Source organism: Protopterus annectens, chromosome 17.part0 (assembly GCF_019279795.1).
Source record: "Protopterus annectens isolate FY-2018-M chromosome 17.part0, PAN1.0, whole genome shotgun sequence".
In the NCBI taxonomy this organism is placed as follows: Eukaryota; Metazoa; Chordata; order Ceratodontiformes; family Protopteridae; genus Protopterus; species Protopterus annectens.
Genome location: NC_056751.1, coordinates 532,151,388 through 532,176,915, shown reverse-complemented (window position 1 = coordinate 532,176,915; position 25,528 = coordinate 532,151,388). Strand labels below are relative to the sequence as shown.

The 25,528-nt window shown below is 40.1% G+C and overlaps 1 protein-coding gene across 3 annotated transcripts in view; it reads right to left on the bottom strand.

The window, feature by feature from the left end:
• The window catches only part of LOC122791582 (sodium-dependent neutral amino acid transporter B(0)AT2-like), a 734,235-nt gene that overhangs the window by 255,122 nt on the left and 453,585 nt on the right, over positions 1–25,528 (bottom strand). For all 3 annotated transcript variants that reach the window (XM_044059347.1, XM_044059350.1, XM_044059349.1), the window contains exons 5-6: positions 15,038–15,195; positions 159–285 (exon numbers count right to left, since the gene is read on the bottom strand). In XM_044059347.1, the coding sequence (XP_043915282.1) occupies positions 159–285; positions 15,038–15,195 (285 nt within the window). The remainder of the gene's footprint in view (positions 1–158; positions 286–15,037; positions 15,196–25,528) is intronic.

The following is a 25,528-nucleotide window of genomic DNA, read 5'->3' as shown; positions in this document are numbered from 1 at the left end:
CTGTCTACCCCTCATCTAGGACCATGGCGGCACACCAATCCTACTATTCAATGAAACCATGGGGAAAATGACAAGTAGTTTCATGTTTGCAAAAAAAAGTATTTAGCTGTTAGATGCAATTGGTCTGGATTAGAAGAATTTCCATGCACAGTCTTTACCTTCTGTTGTTTGATTAGGTAGAAAGGGGCAGGATTCCCATGGCAAAGGATACTGAAATGAATTGCCAAGATAAAACAGACTCCAGCCAATGATGACATTGTAGTACAGAGATACAAATGAGCAGACCTAGAAAACAAGGCAAAAAATAAAACATTAAAAAAGCATATGTGGTATAAATAATGCTAGGAAGACTAAGCCATTCTGTTTGCATGTAGAATGCAGCTCGAAATTGAAAATAACTTTCAGCATATGTCCTAATTCTTTATGACAGAAAACGGTCATGTACAATATCCCTGACACCATATCTCTGAAAGGACACAGGCAGAAAAAAACAGAGACAGGCAGCTGATTCAGACCAGCATCTATGTCAGAAGCCTTGTAGAAAACTAATGAATGGTCATAATATAGACAATGCAGCAAAGGAAGAAGAAACAAATGTACAATTACTACACTGTCCAACATAAGGTACAGAAAGGAGGCATTTTTTCCAATGAAAAAAATTATGGAAGGGTGCATGTGTATGTATGTGGTGGTAGTTGGGTGTGAACAATTCCAGGAACATTTAGAGAAATAGTGTCTTCCTATAAAATTTTAAACTCAATGAAAACAGCAAAAGATAGGAAGAGCTACAGGCAAGACTGTGTGTGTGTGTGTGTGTGTGTGTGTGTGTGTGTGTGTGTGTGTGTGTGTGTGTGTGTGTGTGTGTGTGTGTGTGTGCCTGTGTGTGTGTGTGTGCCTGTGTGTGTCTGTATGAGTCTGTGTGTGTGTTTCATACTACAGGAGTAGTGTACAACAATGGAGATGAAGAATGGGTAACTGCAGGGATTTTGAAGTGAATTATTGAGATAATAAGTCAGACTGGTGTATGTTGGAAAAATGGGTAGGCCAAGGATGATTTTACATGATTTCATCAAAGTTAAGAAGATAAAAGGAAAAGTGCAAGTGTGACTTTTTTCCAAACAGGCTGCAGCAGCGGCCTTAGGTCAACTGGTGCCCTAGGCAAAAGGGCACCACGGCGCCCCTCACCACACTTCCTGGTGCCCCCATCCTGGTCTAACTACATCAAATAAATACCAGAAAAGTGCCCCTGCTAGACCGGCGCCCTAGGCGGCCGCCTAGTTGGCCTATGCCTAAGGTCGGCTATGACAGGCTGCACCCACCCCCACACACAAACATTCTCCCTACCAATGTACTCTGTCACAGAAGTTTCACAGTTTGGAAAGGAATAATACTTGTTTTTGCACAGAAACCAAGACTCTCTCACTTTAAGGTCACCCAGCTATAGGGTTAGAATATACTAGTGTGTGAGGGGAGGAATGCAGACTTCTACTTTGTAAGGTATGCAGCCAAGCTTGCCTTTCTACAAAAACTAATGTGACTATGTTTGTTTATTAACCAAATCAAAAAAAACACCACAGATTCATAAAGTTTTTTTGGACTTTTTTTTATTTCTCACAGAAATTTTTGGCTTCAGTTAATTCATGTGGAACATTAGATATCTTTACTTGCTGCCAAACTGCAACTTCTTTCACAGCAATACTAACATACAACACTCAAATATATTTCTTACAAAATGAGCAAAAGTGTTAGTTAAACCGAAAAACGTAGATTGCTAACATCTGCATACCAACTCATACACACTGATTAACAAATTCTAAATATTCTGATTTCCATACCTGACAGAATCAAACATTTATTATTTACTTGTTAACCAGGTTAAAACCTAATAGGCATCCAGGACTGCTCTGATTTATGTGACATGCTGAGTTCCAAAGAGTGCAAGTGGAAAAAAGGAAACCTAAACAAACATATGATTATAGGATGAAGCCCTTCAGCAGCTGATTCTTTAATACTCTGTGCTAAATGACAGATCAAAACTACTACAATTTTAGGTGAAATTAAGCAAGCTGGTTGTCCATATCATGATTCTCTAACTTGTGTTTAGCACTGAAAGTGGTATTTCCTGGAACGATTAAGCCCTTCTGAAAATGGCTATTACAACACACTCACATTATATATCTTCATTTTCCAACATATAGCAGTCATTATTTATTTCAGTTTGGGTAAGGGATTAGGACCCCCCCCCCCCAACAACAAAAACAATTCAAAACAGCCACCAAACAACACCTACAAACTAAATGGATATGTCAGTGTAACCATCCCCCATAAACCTGTTTCCTCTAGCTCTTAACTCTCTCGTAGGTCCGTCTCCTATCCCTCCTAACAACTGTATTCTATTTCGTATATCAACACCCTCCAGATTTAATCACACATAAATATGTTTTTATTACTACTTAAACTTCACTGTAATCAAGATTGTATGAGTCTTATATTATGTACACTTTTTGTGACTTGTCTATGCATTACTACTTTGTATATCAATCATATAATCTCTCTTGGAGCTTTTCTCCTTGGGCCTCTGCTGAAAAAGGGCTACTTAGCTCAGTCGGACATTCCCAGTCATCAAATGTAAAATAAATAAATAAATAAATAAATATTAAGCAACTATAACAACAGACAAAAATCCATGAAGGATAGGGGAAAGCATCACCAAACTGGGGTTTCCCTTTATAGACATCATCTGCTGTGAAATCAGACTTGACAATCTAACTGCATTATACTTCTTATATCAACACCCTCCACACCACACTCATCACATAGTCCCTCAAAACTTACACCACCACAACACACATAGAAACACAAAACACACATCTACATTCGCGAAGGCTCTCAATAAAAATCTGCCCAACCAACAGAGCTCTCCAAAGCAGAAACGCAAACAACCTCCACCCCCCAACACAACCCAAATCACACATTGCCCACAAACGCAGTGTGCCACTCAACCACAGTCCATAAGGCATAACAACGTACTTAACACTCTAGTCATAGGTGACTCTATAGTCAGGCACATGGATGTTCCACTCACCAGTATAAACAAGGAGAAAGTTACTGTCAGCTGCCTGTCAGGTGCCAGGATCCGCCACATAACACCGCACTCAGGTCACTCCACTACAAGTACAAATATGACTCTGTCATTGTCCATGTTGGTGTGAATGACCTGAAATGCACCTCCCTGGACTACATGAAAAGAGACATGGAGGAGCTCTCCGATCTTGTAGCCCAGGCAGGTATGACCCTAGCCCTGAGTAGCATCCTGCCATCACCCAGAATGATACCACAGTACAAGGACAAAATGATTGACTAAGCTTCTGGTGTCATTCTAAGGGGATCTAGTATTTGTCTGCCTGGGATGACATGATCAACAGACCACGATGCTTTGCCAGAGATGGTCTGCACCTCTCGCCCTTGGGATTCGGGATATTGGCTAAGGCTCTTGCAACCCCTATAGTGCCTTTTTTAGGCAAGGTCAAAATAACAAATTCACCACCATAACAGGTACAAGCAAGCAAAATCTGAGGGTAATACTACTTAATGCTAGATGTCTAAACCTCAAAATGCACTTACTCGAGGCACTCCTTAAAATGGAGAACATCGACATCTGTGTAGTGTCAGAGACCTGGTTCAAGGCTCCAGAGAGCACCCCTGCATTACCAGGCTATAATTCATACCACACTTTTCAGCCACCTAATCTGGACCGAAACACTAAAGACAGAGGCGTGTCCAAATTCATTAAGGTTACCCACACCTTCAGGCTAGTTGCTCAGCGTAATGCATCCGAGATTACCCAAGTGCAACTAACTCTGGGCAAGACCGCAATCCAAATTGTAGCTTGCTACAGATCCCCCACCATGCCCCAGGATTCCCACTCCTCATTTCTTGGTACACTGGAAAATATTAGGATACAACCCAACACCCTAATAATGGGCAATTTCAACTACCCCATCATTAACTGAGAAAACTACTCATGTATTAACTCTTTTGCTCAAAGTTTTCTGGAATTCATAAACTCCAACGCCTTGGATCAACTTATCCACATCCCCACCAGGGGCAGCAATATCCTAGACCTGGTCATTACCAACATGGGTGACCAGTGTTCCACACCAGAGGTCAATTCCTCATTGGTCAGATCTGACCACAAGCTAATCACCCTAGACATCCACATCCTGCCCCCACCCCCCATTAGGGAAACTGCCATAAACAATTTCTCCAAAGCCAACTTCACACTTCTTAAGACAGAAGTGGCAAACTTCCCGACACCCATGCAGATGGACAATAGAGGTACGACTGCTGAAACCTACACAATTGCACTTTATAAGCACTTACACGAGTGCATGGATCGTGCTATCCCTAACAGAACCAAGATGCTATCCTTCAAAAAAATTAAGCCAATCTGGTGGTCCCCTGCCATAAACAAACTCTACAACAGAATAAAGAAATTGTTGCATAAAAGAGTAAAATCCCATGATTGGAGGAACTCCCTGGTCAGCCTCAGTAAGAAGCGGAGATCCCTCATAAAATCCTCCAAAGCTAGTTACGAAAACAAAATTGCCACTGAGTCTAAAGACAACCACAAAGCATTCCACACCTATGTCAAGAATCTCAATGGCAACACTCAGATCTTCTCTGAGTTACAGCACAATAGCACTAAATATAGAGAACCAACTGATATTGCCAACATCCTGGCAGATAGGTTCAGTGTTAACTTCACCCCCCTCTCACTCCCTAAAGGGCCCATCTCTATACCGGAAGAATGCAAAGTTCCTGTAATCACGGCTGCACAGGTAAAAAACACACTCTCCAAAGCCAAGAACACCACATCCATGGGACCTGATAACATCTCAAGCTGTGTTCTACACGAACTGCAGAATGAACTGGCACCCCACCTAACTACCATGTTCAATCATAGCCTCACCTCAGGCTTCGTGCCCATTGAATGGCACACAGCGACTGTTATCCCAATCCACAAAGGGGAAGACACCACGGACCCCGAGAACTATTGCCCCATTAGCCTGATGAGTCTGGTCTGCAAGGCCATGGAATGTATCATCATGGAACTTATAAACAAAGAAATTGGTAATCTCCAAACTCTGGACCCTACCCAGTTCGGGTTTGTAAAAGGCAGATCATCTCTCCTAAACCTGATAGACTTCTTTGAAGCAGTCACCAAAGCTGTAAACAAGGGTATGGTGGTTCACACAGCCTATCTAGATCTTGTCAAGGCTTTCAACATCATCCCCCACTCTGGAATTATAGATAAACTCACTAAACTAGGTATAAATCCATATGTCACAAGATGGGTTGCCAACTGGCTCACTGACAGAACCCACACTGTGAAAGTAGGAGACTCCAAATCTGACTTCAGACCAGTGACAAGTGGAGTACCACAGGGTTTAGTCCTGGGTCCTCTCCTGTTTGGTATCTACTTCTCTGAAGTACAGGCTAACAGAGAAAGTCTTTGGCTAATGAAGTTGGCAGATGACTGCAAACTAGGAGCCATAATCAAAACTCTTAATGATGTGGACATCCTACAAAAGGGCCTCACGGAGACAGATGCCTGGTGTCAAAGCCATGGCCTCAAGCTCAATGCCAAAAAGTGCATTGTCATCCCCTTTGGTAAAAACTCTGTACCCATGAACTACCACATAGGTGGTAGTAAACTTAAAACCGAAAGTGTGATAAGAGACCTTGGGACACAGGTGGACAGTGGTCTCTCATTTGATAATCACATCGCCACAATAGTCAGGAAATCCTTCTCCGTGGCACACCTCATCACAAAAGGTTTCTCATCCAGGAAAAAAGAGGTCATTGTTCCCCTCTACGAGTCACTCATTAGACCCATTATAGAGTACAACTCCCCTTTTGGTATGTACTCACAAGACATCTACAACAACTGGAAAGGCTGCAGAAATACCTCACAAAGAGTATTACCAGCCTCTAACAGATGCCCTATGCAGACCGTCTCAAAAATCTCCAGCTTTACTCCGTCGCATATCATCTACTCAGAGGCAATCTCTGCCTAACATACAAAGCTATGTCAAACCCAGAGCTGTTGGACATACTCCACTTAAAGAAATCCCAATCCCTTCGAGCTACACGCTCTAGGGACCTAAAACTTGTCACCACAATAAAGAGGACATGCTGGAGGGATAGATTCCTGTCCCAGAGACTTCCCATACTCTGGAACAAACTACCTATCTATATCAAACAAAGCTCCTCATTAGCACTCTTCAAGAAAAATCTTGGTGACTGGATGGGAAATAGGAAATTCACTCCGGGGATCACTTCTGTGGCTCTGCTCGACAGTGGCACAGGAAAATAATTTTCTTGGGTGGCAAAAGCCAGGGTACCTTTTTGGCTAGGCTTATATAGGCCCTAGGGCCAATAGCCTAGTACCTACCTATGAACCTATGATTTGTTTATACAATCTAAGTTTATAACAAATAAAGGAATAAAACAGTCACTGTTTTAGTCACTGCAGTTTCCTCAGCTAAAAAAATTATCATTCAGTTCAAAAAATCTCCATCGGATATTGATGGTCAGCTCTTCTCTGAGCCTAAAACTTCCATTCATAATATGAGCTTTGGTGAAATAATCTACATATAAACTCACTCAGTTATGACTGCCAACCTGGAGAATTCACATATCATTATCAGTTTGGCTTAGCTTACCTAATATTGCACTCTGCCTAATACAATATTCCTGTCTATCACATTCTAGTTAAAAGTATTAGCCTGTGACTAGCTACTGCTGGTCACTTCATGCCAGGGAGGACTGGACTATCAAGAGTATGCTCAATAACCATTTCAAGCTGGGGGCTTCCAAGATGGCTGCATATCGAGTAACAGCTTAATTTCAGCTCTCCCAGTGCGAAAACAGAAATGCAGAAGACAGAGCCAGTAAACTCCTATTTTTAGGTAAATTTCAGTAACTGGCTAGTAAGTATACTGCCTGCATGCCAGTAAAAAAGAAATTCAGAGAACCTGAAAGAAAATCAATCACAAAAGGCGAGTAAAAAAACACTGACCGAGAAGAATTCTGCAGCTGTTCAGCAAAAAATGGTACAATATCCAGCTCTGGTGCAAGACATAACTTTCAGTAACCTATAGGAAAAATAAGTCAAATGTACTCAGAACTGACTAAAATAAATGAAACACTGACTGAGTATATCAACTAAAACAACAAAAGGCTGGAAAAAAGGAAGAAACAGATATTCAGATGAAGTGATAAAACTACATATCAGAGGTCGAAATGAAGAAAAGGTTGGCTGAATATGAGAATGCCGAAGAAGAGATGTTTAAAAAAATAACAGAATTAGAGGACAGAGCACATATGGAAAACCTGAGATGTTTTGCTGTACCAGAGAAGCTGGAAGGAGCAGACTGTATTATTTTTATGAAAGCACAAATAAGCAACTGAACTGGTATTCCACAGCAGTAGTTAATTGAAAAGCATACCATGTGTATACCCCAAACCTGGTGATGAGAAAGCAACCTAGACCTTTAATAGTAAAGATGCAATCCTACCAGTAGAAGGAGTTGATTCTGACAAAACTCTGGAAGAAGGACAAAGTCCTAAAAGTGGGAGACAGTGGAGCACTTTTGGAAAATGATTACTCACTCTACATCAGGCAGAAGAGGAGTAAATGTATTCCACTAATAAGGGAATGTCAAGAAGCAGGTATGAGATTCAAACTGATGTAGCCAGCTATCTTCAGAATATTCTTTCCTAGAAGGATGAAATCATTTTTTGATACAGAACATACTAAGGAGGAAATACACAAGTTTGTCCAACAAAAAGTGATCTGTGAACAGAAGAAGGAAACTCTGCTTCTTGTTCTTCTGGTAGTAAAGACCACAGAGAGACAATGTCAGTGAAACCTTTTCCAATGTTTCAATGGAAGATGTTTCAGAGAGACAGAAAAAAAGCATAAGAGTTGACTAGAAGAACCAAGAGTACAGTGGAAATGAAGCAGAGACTAGACTTGGGAGATGGATATAAACAGGAATAAAACCAGAAACTTGGAAAATGACAAATAAATGTGGAATTACAAAGCATTAATTATATTTGTGAAACATTGCAGAAAAAGAAAACCTGGAAATATTGGACTTTTTTGACTTTATTAAACTTGAACCGGACTCTAAAGCATATGCTCTCCATGTCAGTGTTTGGAGGAACACTTAAGAGAGGAGGGAGAGAGTGCTTTTTCTCATTCTTGCATAGGGGAATGGCTGGATTAAGGCCCTTGGCTTGATCTTGTAACAAGTTTTAAAAGAAAGCAAATAAATAAAAAGAACATTGTATATAACAAAGTTTTCATCTAGCAAATAAATAAATAAATGCTTGTAGAAGTAAACTCTGTATCCGGTTCTCATGTCTCTACTGAGACAATATCATAAACAGTAATAAAAACAGAATACTTTTATTTTAATAGCTTTCTTTCAGTGGCTAGGAGATAACATTTTCTGGAAGCATTCAAGTGTTTTCCCATTCTGGGAGAGCAATAAAGATAAGACAAAACCAGACAGCACTTAGTAGAAGCACAGGCTGTACCATGCATCTTAGCATGAATAACCTTCCTTTTACATTAACCCAAGTCTGTAGGTGTGGCTGCCAATTCTGGGACAATTGTTCCTATTAGGAAGTTAAATCTTCAATATTTGCAGATGTACATAGTTTTGTGTGTTAGTATTAAGTTAATAGGTTTCAGTGATGCATTTGGGGTGTATTTATTTATTTATTTTTGTCTTTTTTTTTTTTGAGGGCTTTCAACACAACAAAAATTTCTGTTAGATGTGACATGGGTTAAATGAATATGACAAGAAACAAATGCATAAAAGATCAACCTGCCAAACATTAGTGAGTGCACGTAGTAAAAAAGCTGGAACTAGATTCTTAACAAAAAAGCTGTTACAAACAAAAGGTGTGAATAATAACTTTTTAACATATGACACTTTCTATATTATCTTTAAATATTAATGGTCTGACAGAGAAATACAAAAAAGAATGAGTAGTGAATTTTATTCAAAAATGTAGAGTGCAAATAGCTATGCTATAGGAGACTCATTTGGAAAGAAGTGAACATGAGAATTTAATAAAGAAAGGTTTTCAGGATGGTTAGATTGGTAGGTATAACTAGGACAAAGGAAAAGAGGAGTACTTATATTAATTGCAAGAAGAGCTCCAATAGCAATAGAAGAGGATAAAAAAGATAATAATGGTGCATTTGTAGTACTAAAGGGCTACAGCTAAGGGAGAAAGATTACACTGGCATGTATTTATATTCCACCTACAACTGCTGTAATGGAGCTTAAGAAAATTCTGGTAGAAATAATCAGTTTTCAGTGGGGAATGTTACTTATAGGTGGAGACTGGAATTTGATTTGCAGTAGTGAAGATGTGTTTGTGGGGCCTAGAAGGGAAAATATAACAAAGGAGGGTAGATTTTTGAAGAAATTTATGAAAATATTTGACGTGGAAGATGTGAATTCAATAGTAGGAGTTCGGAGTGATTTTACATATTATTCCTCGAGATACAAAAACTGGGCTAGGCTAGACAGAACTTACATTTCACAGGAACATGTACATTTAAATGAAAGTTTTGATATGCATCCAATAACTATTTTCAGATCATGCGTCAATAATAACTAAAATAAAAACGCAGGGTAATGAAATAAAAATGAGACACAGAGGAATTTAAGGAATGGGTAGTGGAAATTATTCCGGAGTTATTAGAGAAGATAGAAATTTCTTCTGAAAATATAGCTAGTGAGTGGGATAAAATTAAAGTGGAGTTTAAAAATAGGGTGGAAATAAAAGAGATATACTGTTAAGAAGTAACAAGAATTAATAAAAACTAACACAGACGAGAAATCCACTTCACAATTTATTAAAGTGCTCTTAAAAAACTAAGCGCTTTCACCATAAACAAATGGCTTCTTCAGAGTTAATAAGAGCCATAAAACATCCATACAGTTATACAAGTAGAGCCATCTCTTACAACCAATCACTTCTCCCTACTCATGAAAAATTAATTAAATTGCATATTTTTAAATGGTCTCCTTATTTAAAAAATATATATGTACCTACATACAATACAAACAAACAAACATATTACATGTGTAAGCATATTCACAAATATCAAGTTGAACCACACTCCTAAAAATAACACAGTAATGTGTAATTCAAAATAATATAATCCAAAAGTGTATACATATATATTGCATTATTACAAAACAGTAAAACATCAAAACCGTAACAATGTACATGATATAATGATGCAGCTTGTTCTACACTTCATTAGCCCTTTGTTTCAACACTGGCATTAAAGATATTTTGTCATTCAAGCCAGGTGAACAAGCTGCATTTCATTTAAAATAACAAGAATTATTTAGAGAGACTGACAAATGTTAAAATTATTGCAGAATAGAGGGAATCTCACAGAACAAAAGGAAGGGCAATTGCGGAATACTAAGCAGAAAGTAAGGGATTACCTCAATAATATACATGAGGTTAGAAAGACTGCTGTTAAGCAACTTTTTTTTGATAATAACGCCAGAGCACAAAAACTTTTAGCCCAACTACTCAAGCAACAGAAAGTAGAAACGGTTGTCATCAAGCTTAGGGAGCCTGTAACAAGGAAGATAACCAGAGATCCTGTAGTAGTACTAGAAATGTTTCAGAAATTTTATGAAAGTCTGTATAAAGCAGATAAATATGGAGATCAAGAAAAGGTACACAAGTAAATGTTTATGGAAGAATTAAATATGCCAAGTATAGAGGTAGATAACCTCAATTACTAACAGTAAGACAAGATAAAAATGGTGATGTATAACCAATCCACAGGAAAGTCCCCAGGAATAGATGGTGTTCCTGCAGAGGTTTGGAAGCAAGGAGGAAAAAAAATTAATAAAGATCTAAAAGGTTTTGTTTAACAGTATTTTAAGAGGAGGAAAAGCACTAACATCCTGGAAGAAAGCGGTGGTGGCTGTAATACCTAAAGAGGGTAAAGACCCATCAGCTCCAGCTTTATAAAGGTCCATTTCAATCCTAAACCATGATTATAAAGTGTTTATTGCTATAATTGGTAAAAGAATGGCAAAGGTGATGCCAAAATTGATAGAGATCGATCAGTGTGGTTTTGTTGAGGGTAGGAAAACATTTGACAACATTAACAGGACATTGATGATCTAGAGGGAAGTTGAATGTAAGAAAATACCACTGGTGTTGGTGAGTCTGGATGCAGAGAAAGGATTTGACAGAGTAGACTAGCACTTTATGAGCAGGGCAATGGAAGCATTTGCATTCCCTGATAAAATCAGAAGGTTGATTAGGAGGATATAAGAGGAATTGAAGGTGAAAATTAAAGTGGGTAGGTTCCTCTCTGATAACTTCTGTTTGAGCAGAGGAACCAGGCAGGTGTGTCCTCTTTCCCTTTTGTTATTTGACTATATTTAGAAGTACTGGCAACGAAAATAAGTGACTCAGAAATTCAAAGATATAATAGGTATGATAGCCAAGAAAAGCTGGATCTATTTGCAGATGATATTATTTTATACAAGATAAAACCAGAAAAGGACATTTCAGTGTTGTGGAACATTTTGAGGCAGTTTCAAACCTTTTTGGATACACAATTAATGAAGCTAAAAAAAGACATTAGCTAAATTATGTACCCACAGATGAATTGGTTCAGCAATATCCACATTGAAGAGAACATGATAAAATGAAGTACTTAGGAGTATGGATTAAAAAGGATTCTGGTGTGGCAGCTAAGATATATGGGAACAGACTAAACAAAAGATAATACAAAAACTGAGAAATTGGTAGTTCTGTTAAATGGATATGGGTAGCAAGATATAAGGAGTTAAAATGTTTTTAGTCCCTTTAGTTTTATACACGTCAGGCATATTTTTATCAACCAGAGGACAAGTTGTGGATAGCAATTAATACACAGCTGAAGGATTTTATCTGGGAGGGGAAGACGGCAAGAGTCAAGTGGGATAAGCAGATTCTTCCAACTGAACAAGACGATTTGAGATTACCCAATTTGAAGGGGTATTTCAGAGCTATACAGTTAAGGCACCTATACATAGCACAAGCAGAAACCTATAATTCAAAGTGGAAAGGGATGATGATGACTAGGTGGGATGCTCAAGAAACTAGGACAGAATGGGATTTGGGATGCAGATCCTTAAGGAGAATAACAATAACCATACAGAATGTTATATTCATGAAGTATCAGAAAGTATTCTAAGAACTAAGCCAACACAGGAATGCAGTAAGAAGATTCTGCCGATACGGATTACTGCAATTAGGGAAACAGACAATAGGCAAGGGGGGGCTGGAATTCGTTGGATAAAACTGACAAAAATCAAGGTATTGGGACAAATAATTGGAGAGGGAAAAGTAACAGAATGGAAAGAGGTCAAGAATTTACTTGGACTGCAGGCTAGAGATTGCCTTTCCTATCAATGCTTGATATCAGAGTACAGGCAAAGAGAAAAATATAGGGGGATCCTACTGGAAAGAACAGCAATGGTACAGTTTTTTAGTAGAATCTAGAATAGAAGCTGCTGTTAAAAAATGAATTATTAGCACAATATACAAAATATTGCATGATAACTATAAGAATCAATCAGAGGAGGTTAGAAAGGATTGGGAAGATTGACTGAATAAACAATTCATGAAGAACAATGGGGGATATATGTATGTTTCCCAAATATGCAACAAAACCTAGAAGATTTAGGATCTTTGCTTGGAAGTGCTTACATATGTATTTTATATCCCAAGTAGACTCCAAATATTTTTTCCTCGGGTAGACAGCACATGTTGAAGGTGTGATGGGGAAGAAAGAAGTCATTGGGAACATACTTTCTGAGAGTGTAATGAGTTTGCACACTGTAAAGATTCCATGCAGATTTCTCTATCAGAGATACTGGGTGAGCACAAATTGGTGTAACCAAGGAAGTGATGTTTTTTGAGCTATGATATAGAATCAGAATTCCCTACAATATAGTAAGGCCCTGCTGATTCTAATTATGGTGGCTACCAAAAAAGCAATTACTAGAAAATGAAAATCAAAGTCTAAAACAACTTTACTAGAAGTAGTGAAGATAGTAACAGAGATAAAACAACCGGAATTGGGATCTTTAGAAAAAAGCTAGGAGCAAATTACATAGAAAAAAATGGGTAACAATACATGCAGAGGAGGAACACGGTTTAAAAGAAGACAGGATATGAATAAGCTATTTAATGTTTGACTGACAATGACTGGATAGGATTATAAGTGATGTATAATATTTGCAACTAAAATTGTCAACATGGCTTGTGATGTTTAATATTTGCAACTAAAATTATGTCATTATGGTTTGTTTTCACTTATTTAAATGTATGATTGCCTATGTCATATGTGATAGTTAATAAATATGTTTCTTGTTAAAAAAATAAAATAAAATAACCATTTCAAGTTCAGCACAATCAATTATCTTAATGCACGATATCTAGTTGTGTCCTTCTCGCTAACCTAAGCCCCAGTGCTTAATGCATGTTTTCCTGTTGGAAGTGCCTGTATCCCTAAATGCTTAACGGTTCCACTCCAGTTAGAACTGCCAGCTTGCCTAACTTACTACACAATATATATTTATGTTATTTATTTGTCATTTATTAACTGGTGCAGCCAGGAATTAAGAAAAAAAATATATACAACAGATGAGTGATACGCATGCATGCATGTATACACACACACACACACACACACACACACACACACACACACACACACACACACACACACATACACTTTACATATGAATATACTACATTAAGATACACTATATTAATTTCATCTACAACTTTAACTGAAAAGCAGAAAACCTCTAAATCCAATTATTGCAAATGTAACTAAAGCATTAACATTTGCAACCAAACTCAAAACTCCTAAAGTAAACAGTACATCAAACCATATTTACCTTATGATCTAAATAAAGTGACTGCAGATATAACCAATGTGATTACATTTACAATCAAACCAAGACCCTAACCTAGGCTGCCTAAAAAAAGCACTACATAAAAACATGCTGATCTTATAATGTAAATACAACTGTAAATATAATCAATGTGTTTAGATTTGTGATCAAACCCTAAGCTTAATCTAAGCCCCCTAAAGTAAACAGTGAACCAACACATGCCTACGTTAACATCATATCTGTCTCCTAAACAAATACCTCAAAGAATACTTTTTATGTGGGGGAGTTTATCCCTGCCCCGACATGAGGGTTCTGTCCCTGCATTCCATAACTTGGTATATACACTAACTCTTTGGCTGCACAACCAAGAAGAAAGAGAAACATCCTGCAATTTTTTTAACGTTGATGACCTGCCAGTCAGCGAAAACAATTTGATAAACTTCACTATTGACAATTTTCACAGTAAAAATCCTGCTGCTATGAAGACAATGTATGAAAACTCTTATGGTGTGTGTATTTATCGTTATACATATACAACCAAACAGTGCTCCTGGTTGACAAATAAATAAAAATAAATGCATAAATAATATATATGTGCATGTGTGATATTTGAAATGATCTGAAAATGGCTGTTTGCTTTTAACACTCAGAACTTGACGGCTTGCTCCCAGTTGGGAATGCAGACCAGCCACATTGTACTTAACACCTTTCCTATTGGAGCTCCAAAGGCTCCTTTCAGACGTCTTGTCAGAGATCTCAACTATTGTCACACTCCAATCATCTTATTAACACTGTGAAGCCATATACTACATCACTTTTGTCAGTTTCTGTCATTAGAGGTTGTTGAACCTACCTAACACACTACATCAATTAGCATCCTTTTAATAAAGTTCTTTTTAGATTGGTTCTTTCCTGTTAGTACAGTTAACTTATTCAGTACAGTCTGCATCTTTAATAGCCTCAAGGCAAACTGCCTTACTAGCATGAGACAGTACAGTTTTGGTTACTTCACTCACCACACAGCTGGCAAACCCAATGCCAGCCAGACGGGGGTTGATATGCTTCCATACACCAATACTGCCTTGGCGAATACTCTGTCCTGCAGCAAGTTCAAGTAAAAATAAAGGAATTCCAATGATGACAAGCAGGATGAAATACAAAAGTAGAAAGGCACCTGGAACAAAATGGCACATTTACATCAGCTACAAAACCCGGGATAGCCACAAAACACCTTACAACATTCTATGATGCCAAACAGTGAATTCACTAGGAAACCACACAGCAATACAATGAAGAATGTGAAATACAGAAGGATGTCACATTGTTAATAATTAACAGTGCTCCAGTAGCAATGCTTGTACATGTTATGTTACACAAGATAATAAATTAAAACCAGATTTTAAATACATATAAATTTCCACAAGCAAAATGGAATTGAATGATTTAAATGTGCTTATTTTCACTGTAAACAAAAGATACCCACTCACTATATCAGCTAACATGAAAGGAGGCCCACCACAGTGGGCATCTAGTTGGGATTTTCTTTATGATATCCCCAGTCCACCACACAATCTTTTCCTGAGCTTTGGATAGGCATGGCATGATGTCACACATTGGCTATGGAAGCAAGATTAAGGCTCAGTGCCACTTACTTTGACCTCCGATCTACTGACCAAGAACAGCCTGAAAGACTGGAAGCAGGCATTTAACATGCAGAAGTATAATACATTATACAATTATGCAACTTACAGGGAACTTCACTGACAGCAGCAGGATAGAGAGGCCATAGAGACAGTGGAGATAAATCAGCTGACACTGTGATTATAGTGGTACATATAGTGGTGTAGCAATTAGCACTGCTTCATCACAGTTCTTTGATATCTTGTTCAGCACCAAGACAAGGTGCCTTTTGTGGGGAGTATACGTCTTACCAGTGTCTGTATGAATATTTCAGAGAGGGTCCTGTTTCTCTTATATCCCAAACACTTTGCTGAAAGGATGAAGTGATGATCCTCCCAACTGCCTGTACACTTGAGCATGCTTATTCACACTCTGTGATGGATGCTGTCCTGTCAATGACTGATTCCCTGACTTACTCTATCAGGAGGAATAGGGCATGGATTTGCCATAGCCCTAAATAGGATAAAGCAGGCATCAGAAAATGAATGAATGCACTATGGAGGCCTTCTGTAGTGAGCAACTGTTGAGAAGAATGTGAAGCAGTGAAAGGAAATCTCATGGGAGGTTAGAACAAAAAAAAGGCCTAAAGGTAGCAGCTCAGAATGCGGAGCCCCAGAGAGCAAAGGTGACAAGATAGGCATGACTCCTGGAATCATTGTCTAAGCAAAAATACTTGGTTAAAGGACAACAATGGGATTCTATTATTAAATGCTCAACCTTTCTGTCCTTTTTCTCCTTATTTATTGTTCCTGCTATGAATAAGCAACAACACAGCATTTAAAATATTTTAAATGGACTGTTTCTCTCCACTAGAACAGTACCTTAACCCGCCCTGGAAAAGTCTCCAATTCATTGATGTCATCAAGGCCACTGAATACAGGTAGTTTTTCTGGCCAATTCCCTCCCCAAACTGACATCAGCAGGACCGTCCTAAAAACCCACCCATGCTGTGATGTCACAGCTCCCGGGTCCTTCCCCTACCCATACAGAAAGTAAAGGCTAGAACAAGGAAATGGTACATGAATCAAGTCTCCTGCTGTGAGCTGTCAATCACAGCAGGTAACATCTCAAATCACCCTTAGCACTTTGACAGCTAGGGAAGTTAAGTGTGAAGGGGGATGGGAAATGAGTCAAAGTAATACAATTCAGGCTTCACATAAAACTGCAGTTTAGCCATTCTAAAAAGAAGCAGCAGTAAAAAGCACTTTGAAAGTCTGTTCTGTGGCATTTGCACTGTTTGTGTTTTAGGTAGTCATTGAACGGCATGAAATGTTACTTAAAACTAACTGACTGAAAGACAGCAGTGGATGCATGTAAAATCTATGCAGTGACAGGAACTTTAGAAAGAAAGAGGCCTGTGTGATGTAACTTTTTACAGACAAGCACTGCATTGTGGGATACCTAGAGGCAGACTAAACAATAAGAATTACTTCAAGATGCCAGACCCCATGTGGTCAGACTCAGAAATTATGTATAAAAATATTTAAAAACCTGTAACTAGTCTCAGAGTGGTGTTAAAATGTAGAAAACACCAAACCATGATGAAACAAACATGTTTTTTGAGTCTGTGGGTGTGGTTCTCCCATAAGGTTTGAACTACTGTCAGACTGGCAACAGCATAATTATCTGCAAGACAAGTATTTTAAAGCAAGCACTTGACTCAATCATACTCCTGGTGTAGTGACCTTTGACAGCAGACTTTCCTCTAACAGGTGCTTAACTGTCTTGTTACAAAAGGCAAAGCAACTAGCAGTTCAATTTAGAAAAGAAAGGATTTACTTCATCACTACAATTCTCTCCCTCTCTGTAGCAAAACAGGCCAACGGCTGTGCTGTCTTCCTGAACTCTTATGCCTACTTCAGGTAAGGCCTAATAAGGTACTACATATCAGAACTCGCACTGTACTGGATTATATACGTAGAAAAAAATCTGGTGAATAGAATGGTTTAAAGACAATTCTCTGTAGAAAACACAGTTTCGTTCTAATGAACTGCAGTGAAAGGCCAACTAATGTTTCCTACAAATAAAGGGCTAAATAAAAATCCTGCAAGTAGAAACATAATTTTCCAAGAAATGGACTTCAGAGCCATCCTCAAATGAGGGATAGAAAATTCTGTGAAACATGAAGTTCAGATACCACAGAAAGATAGGGTTCCTTAAAGACAAATGGAGTTGCAGCAATTTTCAAAGGAACTACATGACCAGCTGGTGATGGGTCACAGGGCATGACTAGCAGAAAGAGCTGTCATGTGCACTACAGTTTTGGAGTAACAGAAGACAAAATCATTTAGGACTCCAACATGTGGCAGAACTGTTAGTAAACTACTTCAACCAAATGATGAACATCTTCCAACTGGCAAAGTACATCTGCTAGGTGAAAGGCTTTCAGGATGTTACACACACATTTAACAGCCCAGCTCAGGAAATCCAACAGGATAAGAGAGTCTGCAGGAACAGTCAGGACCTAAAGCACAACTGGTTGTTGCCCCAACTATGAAGGATCCTTTATCTTGTACCTAGAGGGTTCACTGTAATGCTACACAACTGAAAGCCTGAAATTACATTCTTCTCTGCCATTAGGAAACGATCAAGAGAAGATCTGTCCTTTCTTCTCTAAATGTTGTGAAAGGACAAAGAATCCGAGGAAATGGCGGCAAGGCATATATGACTATCTAGTCAATGTGTGGGGAACATGTCCACTGCAGATTTGCCCTTGTCCTTTGTCACCAAGTAGAAGACTGGTAGAAACATAATCTCTCAAGCGGCAATCCACTCAACTTCCAAAATGCTCCACTTCCAGAAGATCAAAACTTGTAACAAATCCTGAATATGCATCTCCAAGAGAAGAGTGTATGAACAGCTCATAGACTTTGCCAGCATGTTTAATTCACCCATGGATAAGAACTAATGAGCAATGCTCTTATCTACAGCACATTACTAAATGTGCATCACCTTTATGGACAGGACGGCACGATCTCATACTCCCAATCTTTTTTTAGATACCATATGATAGACAGGCTGTCACAAAGAATTAGGCGGTACCCTGGAAACAGCTTTTCCTGCAATGTTTTTAAGGCTAGGAGTAGTATGCACATCTCCAAATGGATACAGTGGATTCCCTTCTCAATAGGGGATCCATTCCCTTCTGCCATGGATCAGCCAGGTTGAGCGCCCCATCTTGCTACTGACATATCCATCACAAGCAGTAAATTCTGCTATAGGAATGACAGACCACCTGAAAGCCTGGTGGAAAATATCCTCATCTCCAGAGACCAGCAAAAGGGATTTAACATAAAAAAGGAAATCTATGTCTATGAGCATGTGGAGACTTTTAACTACTGGCACCTTAAAGTCCAATGCAACACTTGCCTCCTCAGTTGTACAAGTGGCACAGTGAATACCATTAAAGCCATCAAGGCCTGAACGCATGTGAGGGTCCAAGCTTGGACTCCCCACTGCATCCTTACTCATGTTGCTAATTCATGACCTACTGGATGTTTTTCCATCGGTCGGTATGACTGACACAGGAGAGTGTCAAATGAAGACAATCCCCTGAGATGGGAATCTAGTGATTTCTTCCAGTTTATGTTCACTCTCAGGGACTGTAGCCATCCACTATAATAATGTTTTGGGGAATCCCCTGAGAAGGGCACCAGGAGTCACTCACTGACATTAAGGAACGACTACATCTCTTTCTTCTGCAAAGCTGCACAGACCAAGGGCAACACCTTAATAAACACTGTGGAAGCATAGGAAAGTCCAGACTTCAGCACTTTGTACGAAAAATGGAGTCAACTCATGGCAACACAAAGGAACTTCCTAACTGTATCCCACATAAAGATGTGCCAGAAGGCATTCATTATGTCCATCAACATCAACAAGGTTACTTGTGGCAGCAGGGGCATGATTCTCTATAAAAGTGTCGCCATCCAGAACCTGAGGCATCCAAGCAGAATGGAAGCCTTCCGTTACTTTTGGAATAGCTTCATTCCAAAGGAAGGACAGCCTCTATGGCTCCTCTGAAAAGTGGAATCTAGACCTCCCCCAACAGCTCTAGTAGAACTGTATAGTGTCCGATATTCAGAGGACATATTATGAGTTGCTTCAAGTGGATACTCCTAAACCATCTGCAATTCCTCCTGTGTTAGCTGCCTTGTCAGACACTTTCATTGCTGTTTCCAGTTCTCCGGATTCTCAATCTTTTGTTCGTAAGAAACCTGATAGATTCTATAAGGTCCTGAGGATTGCTAATTTTTATTTAAATGTCCTTCTGCTGATCCTGCTGTGGTGTCAGTCTCTTCTGACAAACCATACAAGATCTTGCCCGCTTCCAAACTTTTGCCTTCTGATAAGGCTAGTAGGGCAATGGAGAGAATTGGTAAGAGTTTGCACTACTTCTACTTTGGCCTTTAGGGCTATTAATTACTAGAACCACATGACCAGGTATGCTGTGGCCTTGACTGTTTAGGCTTATCAGGTTATTTCTGACCTTGCTGATTCTGAAGGCAAATCTTCTGCCTTATCTATTTCAGGTTTTGCTTCTCAAGTAACTCACCACTCCATTAAGTGTAGCTATGATGCTACTGATGCCTGTACCAAGGCTGTGGCGTTTGGGTCTGTCATGAGGTGCTATTCTTGGCTTCATCTCCAGTCTTTGCCTGAGAAAATTAAAGCCATGTTGTAGGATGCTCTTTTGGATAATAAATATCTTTTTGGGACTGCTGCTGTTGACCTGTTGAAGTCTCTTCAACAGAATGGCAAAGCCTTGCAGGACCTTAAACATACTTTTGCCTCTCCCATCCCTAAGTTCCACACGAGTTATCTTTCCACATCTGCTTTTGTTCACAGGCAATCCTGCCAGGCCTCCAAGGGCAGGAAGGGTGTTAGGTGGGTCCCCTCTGCTAAGACTTTACAGATCTCTGTAGCCCAGAAGGCTCCTTTATCTGATACGCCTGCTTCTCATTGTCAATTTGCCCTCCCCTTATGTTAGATCAGGTTCGTTTGTCCCCTTCATCTTTCCCTTCTCTTTCAAATTAGCTTCTCATCACTTCAGACTCCCGGGTTCTTTCTGTCATCTGTCAAGGTTACTTTATGGTATGGAAGTTTCTCCCTCCTTTTTCAGGGATTCCTCAACCTTCTCTACAGCAACTTCCTCATTTCTCGGAGGTCTTGGGTCCCCAGTGAAGCAAGAAACTATTCAGCTTGCTCCCCCTTCCCAAGTGGGGAAAGGGTTTTACTCCAGGATGTTCCTGGTTCCTCAAAAGGATGGCACTTGGAAACTTATTCTGGATCTCTCCCTGCTCAATATCTTTCTCAAGGTCCCTTCTTTTTGGATGCTTACTCAAACCCTGTTTCCTCTTATACTACCCCAGGCTTTTCTGCTGTCTTTGGATTGGAAGAATGCTTACTTTCAAATCTCTATTCACCCTCTTTTCAGAAAGATTTTATGTTTCTCTGTTTTTTCCTTTCATTTTCAGTTATCTGCTTTGCCCTTTGGCCTCTCTATTGTCCCAAGGGTATTCACAAAATGCCTAGCTCCTATGATTTCTTTGTGCAGGCTCCAAAGCATTCAGATTTTTCCTTATCTAGATGACCTATTGTTTCAGGCACCTTCTCCCAGTTGTCTGTTGCAGGATCTGGAGTTCACCATCTCTCTTCTTCAAATTCTGGGGGTCACTATCAACTACCAATACTCCATCCTGACTCCCTCTAAGGATCATGTGTATCTGAGATGCAGAAATCAGACAGTGCCAATTTTGGCCTCTCTTCCACCTCCAAAGGTTTTGTCATTGTCAGCCTTCTTTCAGTCTCTTCTTCCTCTGACTGCCATGTCAGCCAGAGAGCTTCTTCAGGCCCTGGGATTCATGGCCTCTTCTATTCCAATATTTCCTCTTGTCAGACTGTATATGTGGAAGCTGCAATGGTACCTCAAGTCAGTTTGGCTGTAGCACTGCCACCATCTGGATTTCAGAGTGCCTCGCCTTCCTTGTCTAAAAAGGGATTTGAGTGGTGGATTCATCAGTTTACTCTCAATCCAGGCCTACCCTTTCATCCTCCTCTCCCTTCTCACAAAATGCTCACCGATGCCTCAGACAGCGGGTGAGGGTTTTGTTTTGTCACTTGAAAGTTCAGGGTCTCTGCCCCCCATTAGATGTCAGACCTTATCAACATCAACGAGATGAGAGCTCTAATTCTGGTCCTTCAAGCTTTTCACCCCGTGTTCTCTCTAGGTTCATTGAAGGTGTACACAAACAACAATACAGTGTTGTGGTATGTCAACAAGCAGGGAGGCAAAAATCCTCTTCAGCAGGATGGCTCTTCAGGCTTGGGAGGTGGCTCTTCAGGCTTGGGAGGTGGCTCTCAGTTATCACTCAACTCTACAGGCAGTATACATTCCTTCAGAGCACAATCTAGTGGCAGATTCTCTTAGCAGGGTCAAAACACAGGCTCACGAATGGATGCTTCACGAAGATGTGTTTCTGAACATTGCCCATTGGTGGAGTATTCCTCAGGTAGATCTTTTTGCCTCCCTCTCTGAACAGGCAGCTCCCTCTCTTCTGTTCCACAGTGCCACGTCATCTGGCATGGAAGTCGGACACCCTTTCTTTTTCTTGGAAGGGGATGTTTCTTCATGCTTCACCTCCTACAGCCATTTCTTTTCATTATTATTATCATGGCAAATCTTTGTCTGCTTCTGTTAGAGCTCATTACACTACGGCTGTTGCCTCTTCTGGTGCTTTCTTCAAAGGGTTGGACAACAGTTCCAATCTTGAAGCTGCTACTTGCTCTTCAGTGCAACCCTTTACTAAGCATAAGTTGGACATGGTTTCTGGGGCCAAAGAAGGTTTTGCTAGAGTCATTTTATATAGGGTTTTGCTGTGGGCTGTTCTCTGCCTTCTACCTCCCATTCTATTTCTTGAGCTTTTTTACTCTTCCTAACATTAAGAATACTGCAACAGTGATATAGAAGGACAGAGTATAGTTGTGTAAAATCTTACCATTACACTAGATGTCCTTCTCTTCATTGTTACAGTATTCGCTCCATCCCTCTAAACCCCTCTTGGTTGTTCTAGATTTTGTTTTGGATTCCCTTCTGGCTGAGGGTTTCCTCTTTTTCTTCTGCATTTTTTCCTTCTGGTTGTGCATGGACTCCTTTGTCCTATGGAGACTGTTCACTTCCGGGGCAACTCAGTTCTGGGTAAGTGCAACCATACAGCACTTTTATGACCTATGTTCTGTGCCGGGAGCACAACTGTAATATACGGCATACAAGATCATTAGGCTTTGGTACATTGGATGAATGTTGGGCTGCTCTGGGCATGAGATCCCTAATGTTAAGAATGCTTCAACAGTGAAGAGAAATATATCTACACAACTGTATCTTCTTTTCCTGAGAAGATGGCCAAATATACCCCTTCCTTGAAACAGTCATCCAGGATAGATTATATGAGTTCCTCCTTAAGCAAGAACCGCTGCAACCAGGCCATCCTGCACAGGCACATTCTTAAGCCTAGACAAAGTATCAACAGAGGAAGGGCTACAGAGGAGCTTTACCCATCTCCTCCTAAAGCTGACACTGAAGGAAGAAGGAAAATATTTTTCAATGCCTGATCTACTAGGTTGGACTGGAATCTGGACAGGTGAGACAAGTAGTTGAGGACTCCAAGACCTGATATGGCAAAGAATATATTCTTACCTATTCTATTCATGGATACAGACTCCTTCTCTGATGGCAAAGTGGCAACATACTGGCTCTGCTGCAAGTCCAAAGTGATCATGCAGGGGTCAGCCCAAGAATGCCTGGTCATGATCACGATCACCAAGCCATGGGTTTATACAAAGTATCTCCCTTCTCTGAAACAGAGCCCAGAAACTTAAAAGACTGCGCATATGTTACCCTGATATTATGTGCCATAGAGAGGATTACATAAGACTCTTCCTTCTTCCCTGGGAAAACAATGCGGTACTTTTGGGGTGAAGAACTGATGACTATAGACTAGCCCACAGATGTCTTTGTAAGCCTGAGATGGAGAGGTGTCATCTTGTTAGCAGCCACAGGGAAGGAAAGACTCATCCTTATCTGGTTCAGATTTAATGGCCACAAGGCTATCAGGTTCCTTGAAAGAATCTGAGAGGACAGGAAGTCCCCTACCCTCACCCACTCCTACAGTGGCAAGTTCATATGTGGCCGAGAACTGGGTTAATCTTAATACATGCGCATGCACATTGCTTCTATACTATGAAAGAGCATAACATGAGCTCTTGTATAGCAGTTCCTCAGTCACAATACCTGAAAAACTGCCTGTTAAATATAATTTACACAAGCAACTTGAAGCAAGTGTTTTTGCCTTGAGTCAAGACCCTGTATCTCCCTCGACATGCTCCAAACATATGTACACCAACTCCACAGCTACGCAACATTCAGAATGGAGAAACTCACCAAAACAGTGTACAGCAGCCTCGAACGTGAAAAAGTAAAGTTTCTGCACACCTGGAAGAGTTGGAGAAGCAGTGCATGCTGAGTGTTGGTTGACAGGAACCTGGAGACTGGCGTGTGCATGCCAAGAGTGGCTAAAGCACCTGAGTTGCCTGCACTAGGATCCTTGTTGGAATCATGTCATATCCCCTAAGGGTGCATCCCTAACCTGTCTGTGCAAGTGTTACAAGGCTATAAAACAGCTGTATAAACTCTATGATCTGAACTTTAAGACTAATATGGGAAGATCTGGTGGACCCTTCTTAACAGAGTTAAATGCCTTGTTGGCCCCGGGGGGGAGAACTGGTAAGAAGAGTGTTTTTCATTTTGACTACGTCCACCAAGCTATGTCTTTGTGACTCAAGTGACTGCTTCCTAGAAACAGTATAATAGTGGCTGAGGTCCAGCTGATTGGTAAAAAGATGACAAGCATGAACATGAGTCCTAACTAGCTGAGGGCAATACAGTGACAGAAAGAGAACAGAGGCCCATTTTATAAACAGCCATCTCCAGGAGAATGCAACTGAGGCCTCTCCATCCTTTCCTTGACTATTTGGTAGAGGCTGTAAAACACTGGGGCTGCTCCAGGGATCCTTAATCCCTGCCGTGGGCACATTCTACTAACACTAGCCAGCTAGTAAGTGAGGTAAGCCAAGAGTTTTTCTCTCCAACACCTGTGGGTCACCTGGTTGAATTCTGGGACATATTGCAGGGCTTCTTCTTCTTGTGCTCATCTCCCAGGAAGTGCAGAGAATGCCTCTGCAGATATTTGCTCAATAACTGACGGCTACAACAAATGTGGGAACTTCTTCATGAAGTCAGTACAAACAGCTAAATTGTGAAAGCTGCAAAAAAACACTATAGTCTTCGGGGCTATGGATGTACTCACAATGTAACAACTTACAATTGCATAAAGCCTCCAAGAAAATAACTGCTGACATGTTAGACTCAAACAAAGACCTTCCAAGGAAGGTTCTCAATGTTAAATCCTATGGTCCATAGCAGCAGTGCTCCAAGCCATACAGCCTACACTGTCATTAACACCAGCTTCTTCCTTTCAAGATACACTACCAGATCATGGGGCACCTGATCAAGAGGACATCACAGTGGAAGACAGTATCCAGAATGTTATGTTTAATGTTATCTCTTTTTTGGGTACCCTTTGGGAAATCAATAATTACACTGGCCCAACCCCCAATACCCTACATCCACACCAGGTCTACCAACTTGTCCCAGCCCCCCCCCCCACCTTACTTCAATATGTCTGGGGCTGGTTGTCACTCCTGTGGGCATCCTGATGGCCTGGCCATTGCTGCTTCCACTCTGTTTTTTTTTTTTTTTGTTATATGCC